The 14,174-nt window shown below is 36.7% G+C and overlaps 1 protein-coding gene across 1 annotated transcript in view; it reads left to right on the top strand.

Annotated features, from left to right (window-relative positions):
- The window catches only part of hydin (HYDIN, axonemal central pair apparatus protein), a 72,609-nt gene that overhangs the window by 8,868 nt on the left and 49,567 nt on the right, over positions 1 to 14,174 (top strand). The window contains exons 8-18 of the mRNA XM_023325851.1: positions 3,058 to 3,259; positions 3,423 to 3,615; positions 4,473 to 4,572; positions 6,744 to 6,862; positions 8,638 to 8,861; positions 9,022 to 9,089; positions 9,185 to 9,426; positions 9,889 to 9,989; positions 10,442 to 10,577; positions 11,846 to 12,010; positions 12,111 to 12,263. Of these exons, the coding sequence (XP_023181619.1) occupies positions 3,058 to 3,259; positions 3,423 to 3,615; positions 4,473 to 4,572; positions 6,744 to 6,862; positions 8,638 to 8,861; positions 9,022 to 9,089; positions 9,185 to 9,426; positions 9,889 to 9,989; positions 10,442 to 10,577; positions 11,846 to 12,010; positions 12,111 to 12,263 (1,703 nt within the window). The remainder of the gene's footprint in view (positions 1 to 3,057; positions 3,260 to 3,422; positions 3,616 to 4,472; positions 4,573 to 6,743; positions 6,863 to 8,637; positions 8,862 to 9,021; positions 9,090 to 9,184; positions 9,427 to 9,888; positions 9,990 to 10,441; positions 10,578 to 11,845; positions 12,011 to 12,110; positions 12,264 to 14,174) is intronic.

Genomic DNA, 14,174 nt, shown 5'->3' with positions numbered 1-14,174 from the left:
AACAAAGCAGAAAAATAGATTGCACAGTTCATCTGTGCATGTTAGTATGTCGCTTTGCATGCACACTGGGACACACTGCGTCATATCTGCTGCTTTCTGTTCAAAGCCACTGCAGGTTCAAAAATGTTACAGTTTCCTTTGCTGTCTTATTTTTATTGTGGGATGTTTTCAAATCTTTGTTGTGTCTTGAAAACATCAGACTTTGTCGCTGCTACTGATTTTAAGCACAAGATGGACAGCGCTTAGGGATTGCTGAAGCATTTACTTTGACAGGTCTGCAGCACTGATGGGACTCTGACGGTTGTTTGCAAGCACAGCAAACAACTTAAGAAAAGGCAGCGTACACAAACAAAACATACAGGCGTTCAGAATCAAGCATGTGTGGATAGTTGTACTCTCCCACAAACCTCCTGCGGCATCTGCAGTAATCAATGTATTGAGGGAACTGATGAGCCCTGCTGCTGTGTTCTCAAAGAAATTATGAGGAAAGAAAGCCAGCAGGAGGAGAATGGGGTAAGAGACGTTGTGATGAAAGCTGAGCAATAAGCTGTAGCTCTCCCTGCCTGTCAGCTCCTGTCATAACATCACAGTCCTGTGAGATAATTGCTTTTCTCTCTGTATCCCACAATTCTTGTTTCTCTTCCTCTCATTTCCTTCCATCATTCATCGTCCACCTCATATGTTTTGGTTTCTTTTTGCTTCTAGTCAATTGATGATATCTCAACAATTTACAGACATTCCTGTAGAAATAAACCAGCCTTTCTGTGGCTCTATGCCATCATAGAAATGTCTGTTGTAATTAGAAGCAAACTTGAACACTCTTTATGTATTTACTTTTAATTACAAGCAGATTTTACTAATCTACATTTGTCTAAATCAAATATTCCTTATCTAACAAAAACTTTATTCACTGTTTGCTTTCTAAATATTTTATTTCATTTCAGAGCATCTCTACAAGTCGATAATAGAAACTTTTTTCAGATTCTAGTCACCTATCACTCCTTATAAAACCTAGCAAGAGATGGATTGGATTCTTTTCTTTATCTTTATTGAGCAAACCTTTAAACCTTAATAGATTTTCTAATTCAAACTTTTACCCTTTTTGAAGGATTTTGAATTTTATTGATTGATCATTGGCTTTTACTATGTTTTTTTTCTGAAACAGCCAGGTGTCTCAGATATCAGAGCTTTAGGTCCACTTGTTTTAATTTGTGGTTTTAGTTATTAACATTCAAGAAAATCTCAGAATGGCTGAGCTTTCTGTTCCCTTTTAAGAAGCAAAATGTTAAATGATTCATTTGAATGAAATTGTGGAAAGGAGCTCATTTAGATAGAGGAATGCTATGAAAAAGGCAACAAAAGAAGCTTCTTAGACCTACAGCTGGGATTTAAAAAAAAGTATTTCTTGCTTTGGTCTTATGATTCAAATTGTTTGCTGACTTAAGATTAAGTCAGCAAACAATTTGCTGACTTAATCAGCAAATTAAGTCAGCAAGGAAAATAAAACGTAATTCCCTCGATTAATGAAGATCATTAATGAAAGAATGTGGTGACTGCCTGCACAACACTGGCTTTTATGTTCATTGAGGTGGGTCAAAAAGACATAGCTGTGTCTGATATTGAATTTGAAAGGCCACGCTAAAATAGAATTCAATTTTTCAATATGTGTTGGAATGGCAATTATGTTTGATTTATGATTATTCTCCCCATACTGTTCATAATATGAATGCAAATCTACAGTAATTCAATAAATTTGAATATGCTTTCCAACGAGGCTTGTCAGATTAAACATACATTTTGAAAATATTGTTTAATCAGGAATTAATCATGTTTTTGAATAAGCCCACATTTTTGTCTTAGAATGTTTTTTATACATCTCGTGTAATATTCTAATGTTAAATGTGTTTTAAACTGGATTGTCTTGGACCTTGCAAATCCAGTTCTTTCTCTACTGAACTGCGCAGACATTTATCTAGCAATCTTAGACGTGCTTCAGAAGTGACTCACATCAAAGAGATTTTATCTGTTAAAAAACTAGATAGTGTGTTACAGTGAGAAAAATCACTATCTCTGAGCTGCTTGCAAAAATCTTAAACCTTTTTGATCTTATTAGAAACCACAGAAGCAAAAGGCCACAGCCAAATGTGTTCAATCAGAATTTTGCTTTTGTCGTTACCAGAATAACAGTGTAACTCTGCATGTACCGTCTTCAGATGTATCTGCAATAGAATACTTTAATTTTAGTGGAAATTGAGCAAGAGACGTACACCAAAACAAGGACTAAAAGAAAATTATTTTGCCTTCATGCGTAAATTGCATTGTCTCTGATTTGAATGTAAACAAAGAGTTACTAAATTTACATGGCTCCTTGTTCTTGGTGGCCTTATACAAAACCTGATTTTGCATCTTTTTTTCCTGGTTGTTGCTTTAATCAAGAACAAACTCAAAAATTAACTTGGTTTACTCAACAGCTATCAACAAAAAAGTATATTCTATTCAAATAAATGTTATAATACTCTACCTTTAGCAGCTAGTCTTACATATTTAGTTGATATACCTTCATTTGACACTTCTTGTAGGCATATACCGTTCTTCGGCACGTTCGGTGAACAGTTTCCGCAGGTCGTTGCTTTTAGAGGTGAGATGTCTGAGGGATTTCTTGCATACAGTCTTTTGCAAGATTTGAGCCATTGTCATGTTCCAATGTCTAGTTCTGCTTCATTTTTAATGATTTTTTTTTTACAGTTGTCTCACATTGTCCTCAAGCACCTTCTTATACACCTGAAGCAGACAATTTTTTTTATGTATGACTTAAAATTGTGGTCTTTGTTGAAGTTGCTATAATTTATTCATTTTTATATTTCCTTTAATTACATGTTTTTTTAAACATGTAATGAAATTAAAAAATCTTATTTGTTTTGTAAAGTGAATATGGTAAAAATCACTCCATCTCACCTTCTCTTATCAAGCTAATGAAACAATTAAAAAAGATAAAAGCACTGGTTTTACTACTTAAACTTTTAACATGATTGCTTGTTTTCTATATCTTTCTCTCAGGTGAAGATGTCCACATCAGTTTGTTTGGGACTTCAGAGGAACTGAACATCTGTCTTCAACCTGAGCCTGTAAATCTGAAGAAGACTTATATCTCCCTGACCAGCTCTCAGACAGTATCACTCACCAACTGCAGTGACATTCCTCTTCAGTACCATTGGACAGTGTCGCCAAGTCAGGCAAAAGATGACCTGTCCTTTTTCAGGTTTGGATTAGAAAAAGCATAAAATGCACACAGTCAAGCTTTTTTTACTGCATTCACTTTCTGTCTGTCAGCAGCTTATAGCTCTTCTCATGAGCCAGTTTTTCCACTTTGGCCCACCTTACTTACACTTTGTATTCCTTTTCACCTTCTGTCCACTCTCCAGGAAGAACTCTGTGCTTCAGCAGGAGGAGGAGAAAAGGGAGGAAAATATACGTCAACCTACTCAGTGTGAGTCTGACCCCAAAGCGATCCATCACCCCCTGCTGCTGTCCCAAAGGCTGCAGGAGAGCAAAAGCCATGCTGCAGAGGTCTGCCCTCCTACACTTTCACTCAGCGGCATAACATTGGAGCCAGTGGTGTGTTTGGATTTTCACTTCTTCACTATACTATCCTTTCATTCTTTTTTTATTGAACCACTAATTGTTTTCACCTTACAACTTACAATATTGTTACCATACAGTTGACACAGTACAGTCAGGAAAGTACCATTCTCCAGACAACTGCCAAACCAACTTGTCTGTAGGACTGCCAATGATAGAGGAATGATTTGCCACTCCAGGGAACACTTCTGTAGTGCTTTAGAGTGCAGCAGTGACTTGTCCAGCACTGTTGAATGTCATGTTTAGCATTATTGCACACGGGGATGTTAGACTTGGATACATCAGCTTAGTCATGGAAGCTCATTCCCATTTAGATCTCTTCACTGTCCTTGAGCTAATCTGAAGGCCTTGTGAAGTTTGTAGTTATTGATTTTGCAAAAAGTTGGCCAACCCTGCATACTTTGTCAACCCCAGTTTGTGATTTTATGTGACCTTTGTCACATAAAATCTTCGAGCTTCGTAGCATAGTTGCTGTGTGTGGGGGTGCGTGTGTGTGTGTGTGTGTGCGGTGGGGGCGCATGTGGTGGGAGCAGGGTCAAGGAGTGTGTGTGTTTATGTATTTCAAGCACGTTTGAGAGATAGTAGACAGAATGCCTGGGAAAGATTGGTGAGAAAAGAGTGAACTGTGTAGTTTAGTCAATACACAAATTTTGATAAGATATTTGGGAAAAATAGTAATGAACACAAACACTTTTTTAAACTCCTAACACACAAACATACACCGCACACACAGTTCTTGGTGTGTCAAGTTCAGGACCAGTAATAGGCATCACTGTTTTCTGTTTTACATCTTCATCATGATTTCACTAAATTAACGATAATTTTTCCTTCAGATGGGAGAGCTTTGGCCTAACACTACAGCAAACTTTCTTATTGTCTTCAAGCCAGAGGAGGCTAAAGTTTACCAACATACCGTTTATTGTGATGTCACAGGTTAGTGGATATGACTTAAGCTTTTTGCTAGTTTTGGAATAGAATAATGAAATTGCAATATACCTACTTACATGTAGTGTTTTAAATGTTCATATTTCTGTATTTTTTATGTCAGTAGTATCTTTGTATATTAGTAGAATGTATGTCAAAGGATTTAGGTAACAAACGTGGCAGAAGTTTTGATCAGAAATTTGTCTAGAAAGTTGAATGTAGGAATGACGTCACATCTCGCTTAATATGGTATCTGAAGACAGAAAACAGTGAGATTTGCTAATTTGTTTTTGTTTAAGCAATATAAAATGTAGAAATATTTGGTATAAATTCAAATAGAATATTTAGAAATATGGTGAAAGGATCAAGAACTTTGGAATTTTTTTTTTTTTAAAGTATTTTGAGTACTTGGTCATAAATGTTGATAGAATCTCTTAAAAAGTTAATTCTACTCTGTAAATATATGGAATTTGTAAATGCAATTTATTTCATGATGAAAGCTATCTTCAAACTAGCAATGAATCTTTTGGTTTGGTAGTTCTTCACCACCTTGAAGCTGGCTGTTTTTACAATTTGAGGCTCGGCGCACATCCCTCCTGCTCTGTAAATTGATAGCTTTGGTTTTCTCATAAAAGATTCCCCTTTCCCCCCTGGGAATCTGTGTCGACAAAGGTTAGACAGACAAAAATGAGTCTTGGTAGCAAACTACAAGTTTGGCTGTAAACTGAATGTCCTTCAGGTTTCCTTCCCTCTCCCAGTCAGCAGAACACAATTCACTCATTTGTGTATATGTTTTATTGATTGAAGGAGTTATTCGTGCTTCTTCTTGTTATTATTCATATTATTTTACTTCATGGGGCAACCACACTACTTCAGCTGTATTTCATACAGTAATGTTAAATCTGCCCAACATGAAAACAAGAAAAACCAGCTTCATTCCCTGTGTATGAGCAGCAACTTAAGTGCAATTTGTTAAACAATTATATCATCTTAGTGGCACTGAAAAGCAGTTGACAACTTTGCATGTGGCCTTTTTTTGTCTCCTTTGAGCCGGATTCCAAATTTCCATAAATTTCCATGGCAAGTGAGGATCTGACCAACTAATATGACATTTGCTCTGTAAAGCATTGTGACCTAGAAAAATAATGAAGCAAAACAAGCATCTATACTCATCACTATCACTGATAGGCTTTTGTCACTGATAGGCTTTTGTCTATCAGTGATAGACTGATAGACAAATTACGTAAATCAACGTAAATGTTGATTTACGTTTGAATATTTTCAGAATTATGTATTTTGTCTTGTTTCGAAACCTGATATTTGAGAACTAACAACAGATTCTCTGCTGGGTAAAGATCTGGATAGTTTCACAAGCACAGACACACAGATCATCAGCTGACTACTTGAATACTTGTTAGCTCGTCCTTGGTGTCTCATTGCTGTTTTCGTCCCCTTTCTTGTCCCAAGAGTGGCCTCCATATGTTGGCTCATCTTTTTGCATGTAGGACACACTTTCACTTTTTTGTTGTTGATGGTGTCATTCTAGCCCTTAGCCAGGCCTGGTGCTTGCTAGGCAGTGTTGAGTGTATTGCAACTTTCTTCACCATAACTGAATCTCTTCACATGAAGTTCTTGATTGTCTAGACAATTATTGATTCAGCTGCAATATTCTAGGCTCCAGTTTCCTGCTTGTGAGGCCATTTTTATGCAAAGTAATGATGACTTCACACTTTATTTTTTAGATAACCATTGCTAACACAATTAAACAGTGAATAAAATTACGTCTGGTCCCTCTTCTATAGCAGTCTGTCTGCTGATTATAGTGATTTCAGCTGGGCTCGTCTAGAGCTACATCTATGTTAATGATATAATAAAAAAATAATAAAATTAGCTGATCGTCTTGAGAAAAAATACAATGACTACAGGTAAAATAAATGGTAAATCCATTAAAATGCTAAATATATTTTGTCATTAAAGTCAACAATTTAAGCAAATTGACTGGATTATCCCAGTAAAATCAACATCAGTGCAAACATAATTCAGAGTTTGTAAAACACACCATCTGCATCAGTGCCCAAACTTTTAGCAATGATTGCCAACTACCTTTAGCTTTTAAACTTGTTACACAGAAAAAATAGAAATTGAATTGTCACTGTCAACGTCCTACTGTCTCTGTTTAGGCAAGCAATCACCATTACCCCTTCGGATCAAAGGTGAAGGCCTGGGACCAAAACTCAAGCTCAACTATATCCTGATGGACATAAGAAATGTGTTCATAGGTGACAAAGATCATTATGAGGTAAGAACTAGAAGAGCAAGTTAGAACCATCAAAGTTGCTGTTAATGTGAACATGGCATGCTTTTACAATCCCAATTCCAATGAAGTTTTTAATGTTGCATAAAGCATAAATAAAACAGAATATGATGATCTACAAATCCTTTTCAAACTATATTCAATTTATTTCACTACAAGGACAAGATATTTAAGGTTCAAATGTATTATCTTTGTTTTGATGCCTGCAACACATTCCAAAAAAATGTGTTGATTTGCAAATCATCATATTCTCTGTTTATTTATGTTTTACACAATGTCCCAATTTTTTTGCAAATCCTCAATTTTCACATTTCAGCCATTCATTTGGTCCTTGAAGGGCTTCACAAAAACAAAGACGACTTTCCCCACTGATGTGGGTAAATTTTTTGGAAAAATTTAATTTAGCCAGGCACTTTGAAGATTTTCTGATGCTGGTTGATGGCATAATTAATTTTGACGTATCCACTTGTGGCTGCAGTATCCCTGAAGTTGGACTACAAAAGGGTTTTGAGAAAGAAAAATGGTGGATTTGCAAAATTGGTTAGCCCAAAGTCCATGATCTTGTTTAGTAGTTCAGTTAAAAATCTGAAAAGTGTGTTGGACATTTGTATTCTGGCCCCTTTTTCTCTGATACTGCTTACTGAAAAACCGGTGCAACCAGTTGCTTTCAAAAGTCACCTATTATCAAAGTCCAGATGTGTTGTTTAATTTCTGTATGAATAGAGTTGCTCTGTGAAGAGAACAAACGGCATCGTGAAGACACAGCCGACCTGTCAGGGATAAAGTAGTGAACAAATTTAACGAATGTTGGGTTATAAACCAATATCTCAAGCTTTGGCCATTTTCCAGAGTCGTGTTCAATCCATCATCTGAAAAATGAAGCAATATGGCAGAACTACAAACCCTACTGAGACATCATTGTGCACCAAAACTGACAGGCCAAGCAAAGAAGACATTAATGTGAAAAGCAGCCAGATGGCACATGGTAACTCTGGAGGAGCTGTAGGGAGAGCGAATCTGTTGATGTGCTGATATATTAGACATGCACTCCATAAATCTGGTCTTTAAAGAAGAAGGTAAAGAATAAGTCCATTGCTGAAAGAAAATCCTGTTACAGGTTGCAAATGTACTGGGTTTCCCCCAGAGAACTTGCTAAGTCTGGTGGTTTGGGCACTATGGCAATTCACCCACTTTAAACCCATCTTTACTATCACTGTTACTGGTGAATAAAAAACTCTTTTTAAACAAACAAGTCACACTTATCCTGGTGAGGAAACAAGTAAAGCCTGGTGGCCCACCAACGTCATAATACAGGGACAAAGCCTGGGTTCACCTTTAACCAGGACAATGCTTAACATACAGCCGGAGTTTAACAATCGCCGTATGTATGTGTCAGAATTTCTCAGACCTAAATAAAATTGAAAATGTGTGGTAAGACTGGAGATTTGCAGTTCACAGAAGTCTCATCCAATCTGACTGAGCTGTTTTACAAAGAGGAATAGATAAAAGAATGTGCAGGTTTAATTACATTGAAGGTGGCTCTACAAAGTATTCTCATTTCACTTAGAATCTGTTTTGACAGTTAAGTCGATGTTGTCAGTCCAATTTAAGTGTTTTAACTTTTTTCCACTCTATTGAACTCATCCATATGAGTTTGTAGCCTTGCATTACGGAACGTCCATCAAAAGTTTTATGTAAAACATAATTTTTCTCAGCAATGGGACTTGTGACAAAATTGTTTTTTTGTTGTTTTTTTTTAGCTGCAGATGACAAACAAGGGACTGATTGATGCCCCTTTCAAGTTTTCTCGCCCTAAGACCAAGTTTGGCCTGTGTTTTTCCATCCATCCCAAGGAAGGTGTTGTTCCCGCTGGGATGTGCCAGGCTGTAGAAATCACTTTTCACAGTCGGACCTTGGGAAGCTTTTCTGAGGATTTGCTGTTAACTGTCACAGGACAGCCTCAATCTCAAACCATAACTTTCAGGTGAAGATGGCATGTTAACATACTGTCTAAGTTAATTACAGAGACAATCTGTATTTACGGTTGTTAAAGTGTTTATATTTTAACAAAAGTGGTCCATTTTGAATATGTTTTCAAATAGTTTGGAGGTTGCTTACATGTTTTCTGCCTTTCTTTACTTCAGGGGTTGTGTAATTGGCCCCACGTTCCACTTTAATGTGTATGAACTAAATTTTGGCGACGTAGCTTTTGGTAAGTCACCTTGAAGATCAGAACATCTATCAACCTAGTTTCATTCACTATACTAATGTTCTCTTCCATATTTTATAAAATATTTCTTTCTATAGGTTTTCCAGCAACACAGACATGTACTCTTTTCAACACATCATTTGTTCCAATGACTTTTGCTTTACATGTCATTGGGGACGGATTAGGGCCTAATAGCATTAGCAGTGCCAAACAGGTGTCTGATTTATCCCCAAAGAGTTGGCAAGGACATCCAACTTGGGACCGTTGTCTTCGACCAGTGGAGTTTACTGTCAGTCCAGCAACTGGCACTGTGGATGCCATGTCTAATGTCAGCATCAAGGTACCGTCGTAATGACACTGCAACAGTTTGACATTTGGCTGGTCTAATTTCTAACTTAGTAGGCACCGAATTAAATTGATAATGTCTTTTAATTTTCCTTTTAATTTTCTTAAAAGTAAATGTCACATGTAGATTATGTACTGTTCCAAAGATGTCTCTTGTGTAAAACCCATGTTTTATCGTATTACGTAAACATAGCGCAATTGTAATAGTTTCTAGTATTTCAGAAGCCGTACTGCAATTATTTTAAACTGATGAATTTAAACTTAATTCATCTAATTTAAATTATCGAGGATAAAAGTAATATTTCCCAGTCTTTGTAGATGTTTTCAGGAAGTGGTACTAATTTGTACACATTTTGTGGGGTCAAAGGATTTCCCTCTGTGTTGATGTAAAATAAAAGAAAATTAACATCTCTATAAACATTTTCTTTTTTCTTGCATGTTTCAAATGTGTGATTAGGTTACTCTGTGCTCGAACACAGTAAAGAAATATGAACTGGCGCTAGCAGTAGATGTTGAAGATGTCGGAGAGGAAATCATGATTTTGCCTCTCAATGCCAGGTTCGACACACTCACTGCTGACACCAGAAAATTCTTAAATAAATAAAATTGTTCACTTTTTCTATTACTCTGTTGCATTTAACTTTATCACAATCAATGCTCACTCAGTGCTTTAGATCTTTTTGTATCCATTCCCTGATTGTACTTTAAATCAAGGCTAGAATCCAAAGGGAAGAGTAGTTTTTATAGGCATTGTTTTTTGACAACAAAAATAGTTTAATTAGGCTAAAACAAGGTGATGTTGCTGTTTTTTGTTGACTAATATTGCTCTAACAATAAAGAGAATAAACAGAGATCTGATTTCAGACCATTTTCAGAGAAAATGTTATCAATTATTTTAAAATTTTGGTTTTGGTAATTGGGAGAACAAATATTGTCCTGATCACAGAAGAATCATACCTCTTTTCCTCTTTTTTCTTCATTTTTATTCTTCATGTTTTCTGTTTTTACAGGTGTGTTGTGCCTGGGATTGAGGTTGAACCTCCCATTTTGGACTTCCAAAGATGTTACCTAGATCTTTCCTATGAAAGGAAATTGCGGCTGATCAACTCCAGCAATCTTCCTGCTTGTTATGGTGTCCTAGAGCAGGTGACCGTTAAACCAAGTTATTGATATTAGAACCAGGCTTTATTGTTATGCAAATTGCAACAAAATGACCGCAATGTGCAGAATATTGCATTTAGTAAGATGGTTGACATGCCAGGTCTTTTCAGCTGTCTCTGACTGATTGCTATTTTGACATAAATAACACGGAGACAATTATATCACTGGGGTGAAATAAAAAGAAAGATTGCTCTGTTGAATCTCACTGTTTCTGGTGCTACAGCTTGAGTGGCATCTCATCAAAGCCCACTATTTAGATATTACACAAATTCCAAATTAACTCATAACTTCCTCTCAAAGGTTTGTTAGGAATGAGACATGGGCGCTGTTCTGTTAGCTTCTCAGCGTTTACAGACACCATTAGACTTTGGTGAGAGTCACTGAATAATGTTTCTTCTCTTTCTTACATTAAAGCTGCAGTATGTAACTTTTATAGAAAATACTATTTTTTTTACATATTTATTGAAGCCGTCACCATGCTGTGACAGTATGATATGAGACAGACAATCTGTGGGAAAAAATTCAAGCTCCTCTGCTTTCTCCCCATGCTCCCAGTGCTAACTGGAAACAAGCAACCAGAGCCCAGAGATGAGACTTAGCAGTGTCAATCACAATCTTGTGTGGTGCCATTAATCCTCTCTACCTCTTTGCTTACTCATATTGGTACAGCTTATCCCCCCTGGCAAATACTGTTGTGAATGTGTTTCACAATAGTATTTGCAAGTAACTGTTGTTAGCATAGCCACTAATGATTGCAGATAAATGTTTTGTTCTGTAACGACAAGTTGTTTCTCTGCCAATAGCACATTTAGCAGCGAATAAATGAGGTTGAGTCACAGTGTTAAGACCTTCCTCCTGGCTCTGACTGGTTGTTTTTGGTCGGGAGTGGAGCATTTCTTCAGATGGCGATAATAGCTCAGCGAGGAGGTGGAGGAGATTTTTTTTTTCACAGATTATCAGTCTCATAGCATACTGTCACAACATGGTGACAGTTTTAACTTCATAAAAGTTGCATACTGCACCTTTAATGCTGCCTAGCAAAACATAACATAAAAAGTTCTAACACTTAAACAAGTTACTAACAGCTTTAACCCACAAGAAGAATCTTCCATTCGTCACCACCATTCCTAGTGATGAACAGTTTTAAGAAACTTTTAGTCAAATGCATTCTTCAAGGTTTTCATGTGTTCCAACAAATGCTGACTCTGTGTCCCTTTATTAAAAAAGTAACACCTTGCATTCTGCATTTTTAGGAGGTAGAGGGAAGTACACCAGTACTTTTTGGCAGCTCTATGCCCAGAGGAGTTCTTTTGGCTGGTAGCTCAAAGGAGATTCCTGTGTCCATCGTGGCTCGCACTTTAGGAAGAATCCAGAACTCTCTACATATAGCCGTGTTTGGCAGCCTTCAGCAGCCTCTGGTCAGTGAGTTTCAATGGAAATGTCAGGGTTGCTGCAGGTTCAGTACTTTGTGGCAAATAAATTAATTCTCAAAATTTCCTGTTTACTGTTCTGTTCCAGGAGGTCCTTCTGTCATGTGTTGGACAAGGACCCATTGTTTATGTTCCCATCTCACAGCTGAAGTTCGGCAGCATTCCTGTCCTGACGGATGTTACTCGAACACTGCAACTTCTCAATCAAACTCCCATTCCTGCTCACTTCAACATCAGTTTGGTACAGCCATCTACAAATTAATCTTTCACAGCATACATTGGTGGAGTAAGAAAAGAAAGGGGGGAATCACACTTTGTATAACTTAAGCGCAATAAGGTATCAATAAAAAATTAGGATTTTAGTCTTTAGATGCAGGTCCATTCTTTTTCTTCTTTTTGCTACATCTGCCATCCACAAATCTTACTGAGGGTTTTATAGAAAATGTTTATCAATTTATTGCCTCTCCTCTGATTAATTAATTTCAGTCTAATTAGATCTGATTAAGGAGTAAACGAGTTTGAATCTTGAAGCTCTACAAATAATTAGATCCATTTTCACAGTCGTTTTTCCCAGATTGAAACGCTTTATGTGAAAAGTCAAATGGAGACATTTTGTGAATTCAGAATAGATGAAACTTACTAGCCGAGTATAAATTCACAGCGATCTAATGAGAAATGTCATCTGTAAGGCCATCTGTCATCATCTGCAGTTTAAAGATGACAGTTTACCTTTCACTCATGGCGAAACTGCTTCCATTTTTAGTAAACTGTGTTTGATCCTGGTATGTTAAAGAATTCAAACTCTAAACAGTGTGTCATTCTTACGCAGTTTAAAGGAAACACTGTGCTGTGCTGCAGTGTGAGAACTGCTGTGCCTTGTATACAGTGTTTTCCGTGCCTCTTGGAAACTCTTCTCTTGCTGCATTGCCTTATCAGTGTTGCCTTATATCGGCTGAAAACACACTTGCAACTGAGCACATTCCTCAGTAAAGACTCAACAGTCCACACATCCAAATTAAAAATTTCACTGGCAAGCCTGGTGTGACCCTGTCCTTCCTCTAAGGCAGTGTTCTAAAAGGAGTTTGTCCTCCGCATTCACAGACATCAGTCGATGATGGTTATCCTAGAATTATATACTACACAGTAATCAGGCAAGGAGCCACACAAATGAAGAATAATGAATGATTATGGGGATATTACCAAAGATGTCTAAACCTAGTGACCATGTCCACAAGCATTGAAAAGAGTAAAGCGTAACTGAACAAGTGTGAGGATGTATCTTTATTTACAGCCCACGATATTCTGCCTTTGGTAGGTCATTCTATGATATTTTGTTCAGTTAAAGGATATGCGCCTGGACACTTTGCAATGCTGAAATATAAAATTCCTCTTCAACGTCTGTTTTCTAACAGACACCTGGAGATTTATTGTCAAAACTGAATCGCATTTTGACCTGTTTATAACGTCATTCACCTTGACAAAAAATGAATGTAATAAAAAAACAACTATGTTGACGCATAGCATGATGCTGCTACCACTATGTTTTACTGTGGGTATGGTGTTCTTTTGATTATGCTCAGTGTTGTTTTTGACCTATAGATACATTTTCCAATTGTGATGCAAAGATTTAGGTTTGGATTCATTTTAGCATAGCATATTATCACACAAGGTTTTACTATATTTAAATGACTTAATCCAGACATAGCAAATGTAGGTTTTGTAACTTTACTGTTCTGTGATATTGTTTCCAACCACTGATGATGACGGCCATGGTGTACATAAGATTATGTGTTGTTTTTTTCCTTTTCCTGACTGGTACATTTGTACAGTGTAGTGGTTTTTATCCTTTTAACATCCTTGCAAATTATAACTTTATCTAAAGCAAATTTGAGGTGTCCTGCACTCCAGACTTTATTTCAGGCAAATCCGATTTCTTAATAATTGATGTCAGGGCGTTTATTCAAAAGATGCATAAAATGAAATATTAGTTTAAGGATATACACAGATTTATACCTTTTTCCTAACTAGAAGAAGTTGTGAAACCTCATCTTTTAGATCACAAAATTCTGTGTTTGACAGAGAACAGTATAAGCATCTTTGATAGTTGTAGTGGATACGGCAGAAATTTGAATTCTGCTTTGTGCTGCAATCA

This window comes from Xiphophorus maculatus, chromosome 2 (genome assembly GCF_002775205.1).
Source record: "Xiphophorus maculatus strain JP 163 A chromosome 2, X_maculatus-5.0-male, whole genome shotgun sequence".
Taxonomy (NCBI): domain Eukaryota; kingdom Metazoa; phylum Chordata; class Actinopteri; order Cyprinodontiformes; family Poeciliidae; genus Xiphophorus; species Xiphophorus maculatus.
This window is presented reverse-complemented; position numbering and strand designations above follow the sequence as displayed.